At 37.5% G+C, this 3,281-nt stretch overlaps 1 protein-coding gene across 1 annotated transcript in view; it reads left to right on the top strand.

The window, feature by feature from the left end:
• The first annotated feature begins 350 nt into the window (after nt 1–350).
• The window catches only part of LOC123246067 (olfactory receptor 10R2-like), an 8,929-nt gene continuing 5,998 nt past the window's right edge, over nt 351–3,281 (top strand). Inside the window, exon 1 of the mRNA XM_044675016.1 lies at nt 351–515. Coding sequence (XP_044530951.1) covers nt 351–515 — 165 coding nt within the window. The remainder of the gene's footprint in view (nt 516–3,281) is intronic.

The raw sequence follows: 3,281 nt of genomic DNA, 5'->3' as shown, positions 1-3,281 counted from the left end.
GGAAGTGTATGTGCTTAAATTTGAACCCAGGACTTCCCATTTCTGGGTCTGGTTCTCAATAAATGAGCAACCTAGCTGCCTCCATTAAACTCTTTTTTCCAACAGTATCTTCTTTTCTTTCCCTCTTTCTTCCAAACTGCTTGCATGCCTACTTTGCTTCATTTCTGTATACAAAACAACCTGTCATTCTCTGTCATCCTTCTCTATTTTCTCCCTGTCATAATAAAAATCTACATTTTTCTTTTAGTCAGTGGCTTTGTCTGAGCCTTTGATCTGAAGGGTATTTGATCCATTAATTGCATCCTTCTTCCCCTACTTATCCCAATTGAATATTGCATTCAATATCCATAATGAGGAAAGTACAGAATCCCAAGATATATGAAAAAATTGAAAGAGACAATGAAGATGATGGAGAAGTGGATTTACATCATAACTATGTTTCCAATGAGAAAGTCTTGCTCTCCTTGGACCTCACTTCCCTATCTCATTTAGGCAATGAGTCTGCCAGAGAAACAGTATCAAGGATGAAGAGCTAGGGCAGTGATGAAGAAAAGGAACCTAGTGGGCCAAAGAAGGTCATAGTAGCAACTTTAACATTAAGTCTGTCATTAACCAATTACTTAGTATTTTAGCCAGGAGCAGGATGGACTAACTTTCCCTGGGCACAGATCCTATGTTCATTAAATAAGTACCGGAGGTCCCTGGCTCTGTTGTGAGAACATGGCCCTGGGAGGGAGAAAACCCTGGTTTATATCCTCATTCCACCATTGACTAATAATCCAAGCCTTGGCAAATCACTGAAATTCTCTGGGTCTCCCTCAATATCTATATCTATAAACAAAGATCCTAGAATCATAGAAACAAAGAATTAAATAATTTTATAGTTGTGTGGTATCTCAGTAATCACTAAGTCTATTTCTGAGAAGTGGCCCAGAAGGGTTACTGAAAGTCTGAACATGTGCAGATTCAAAAAAAAGTAAGTTCTAGATGTCAAAAATTTGACTAAAAACTCAAAACGACAAGGTAAAAGAGCCTTCTGGCCAATCAACAGTGACCATATAATGATAGCTTCCATTTTTTTTTTATGGAGAAAGTGCTGCTGTAGTGGCTCGTTTCGAAGGGAGAGAGGGCTAGCTTTTGTGAGTAATCAGAGATATTGGAAATGAAGCAGAAAAAAAATTTGAGGAAGAGCTAATAGACCAATTTGGCTTAAATTCAGCATAATCAAAGTGAGATAATATTAACCAAGATTGTAACGGTCAATAGGAGAAAAATGGGAAAGGATTTTAAATTGGAGACTGAGGAATTTCTGGTTTATTCCATTGGTACTAGTGATCTACTCAAGATTCTTGAGGAGAGTAATAAATTCTCATTTGCTCATTAAGTGAATGTTTCGACAGTTATTTGAAGGATGGGTTGTAGAGGAGAGAGACTAGGAGCAAAGAGATCAATTAGGAGACTATTTTTAAAAAAATCTAGGCAACAGATAATGAATTTCAGAACCAGAATGAAACAATGAATTAATAATTTATTTGTCTTGACCCCACAAGATACTTTCAGATATTCCTTTTCCTCAATTGTTTTTTTTAGACCCTTAGCTTCCATCTTAGAATCAATACTAAATATTGGTTCCAAGGTAGAAGAGTAGTAAAGAGCTAGGAAATTGGAGTTAAGTGACTTGCTCAGGGCACACAACTAGGAAGTGTCTGGTGCCAGATTTGAACCCCAGACCTCCTGTCTCCATGTTTAGTTTTCTATCCACTGAGCCACCAAGTTGCCCCTCTTAATTTTTTAAAAGAATATTTTTATTTTAACTTAAATCCAATTTAAAAAATATGAACAAACTAAATAAGATGAAAATCTCATCTAAAATCATGCAATATAAATTAAAATTTGAAATTCATATTTTCTTATTATTTCTTATTATGCATCTTATATATTTAATTTGTTTTTATTATTTATTATTGTCATATTCAAATTTTAAAAGAAAACAATATCATCCTATTGTTATTTAATTGTTCTTGGTCCTTTTCTAGTTTCTTTTTTTTATTGTTTACTTGTAACATTAAAAAAAAGAAACCCATGGGTACAGTTAGGTGCCTTAGTGGATTGAGAACCAGACCTGGAGATGGAGCTACTGGGTTCAAATTTAGCCTCAAACACTTCTTGGCTCTGTGACTTTTGGCCACCCATGTAAACCATACTGCTTAGTTTTTACTGCTCTACCGCTCTGGAACCAATACATAGTATTGATTCTAAGATGGAAGGTAAGGGCTTAAAAAAATAAAACAACCCACAATAGTAAGTAGTCACAATAATCTTTCAAGGAACTCCAAATCAAACATCATCTAGGCGCGAAGCACACAAAAATTCCCTTTTCCAAGGCATTCTAACAGAGCAGACAGAAAGCAAACAAATATGTTAAAAAGAGACAGGATAAACTGATGTTAGGTTTAAAAGGAAGGCAGTAAGTTTAAGGAGGACTGGAAAAGGCTTCTAGCAGAAAGTGAGACTTTTGCTGAAACTTAATGGAAGTCAAAGAAAGCAGTCCTCCTCTTAAAAACGTATAGATTATATGGTTATGTAGTCCTTTTTGTAGGCGTCCCTCTCCCTCTATAACAGGGGTCAGCAACGTATGGCTCTTGAGCCATATCTGGCTCCACCTCCCAACTGGCCAGTCTGGGCAGAGCCCCAGGATGTGCCCGAGGGGGCCCTTTCAGCCCCTGTCCCATATTCCAGCGCCTTCCACCTCCATCCTCTTCCTTCTGCAGGTTCTCACGACCAAAAAGGTTGCCGACTGTTGCTCTATATAAAAACAGTAAAGATTAGATTGGCTAAGGGAGTTCTACACATGAATACTTTGAAAAGAGAAAGGTGGAATAATTGAGAAAAAATGAATCTAGGTGGATGCCAGATGGAAGCATGAGGTGTCAGTCCACTAGGCTCTGAGAAAGCAGCAATTGGAGTCATGTGGGATCAGTACAGGTTCCTGGAGAAAACCAGTTAGCACAAGGCTTGAGCAGAAAGCACAATATAACATTTCTTCCTCCCTGTCCTTTTCACTAAATTGTAGTGCTTCAGTATGTATTGTTTCTAGTTTTTCACTTCTACAAAATGAATGGATAATTTATGAAATAGGGTCAGGCATGCCCAGTTATTTGGGTACTTGCCAGGAAAGATCACAAGTGGGAATGAGAAATGGGGTGGCAATCACACTTTAATTAAACACAGAAGGTGTGGGGGCAAAAAGCCCAGAAAAGCAGAGATAAGAGGTGAAAAGT

Source organism: Gracilinanus agilis, chromosome 4 (assembly GCF_016433145.1).
Source record: "Gracilinanus agilis isolate LMUSP501 chromosome 4, AgileGrace, whole genome shotgun sequence".
NCBI lineage: Eukaryota > Metazoa > Chordata > Mammalia > Didelphimorphia > Didelphidae > Gracilinanus > Gracilinanus agilis.
The sequence above is the reverse complement of the archived record's forward strand: the minus strand, read 5'-3'. Positions and strand labels throughout refer to the sequence as shown.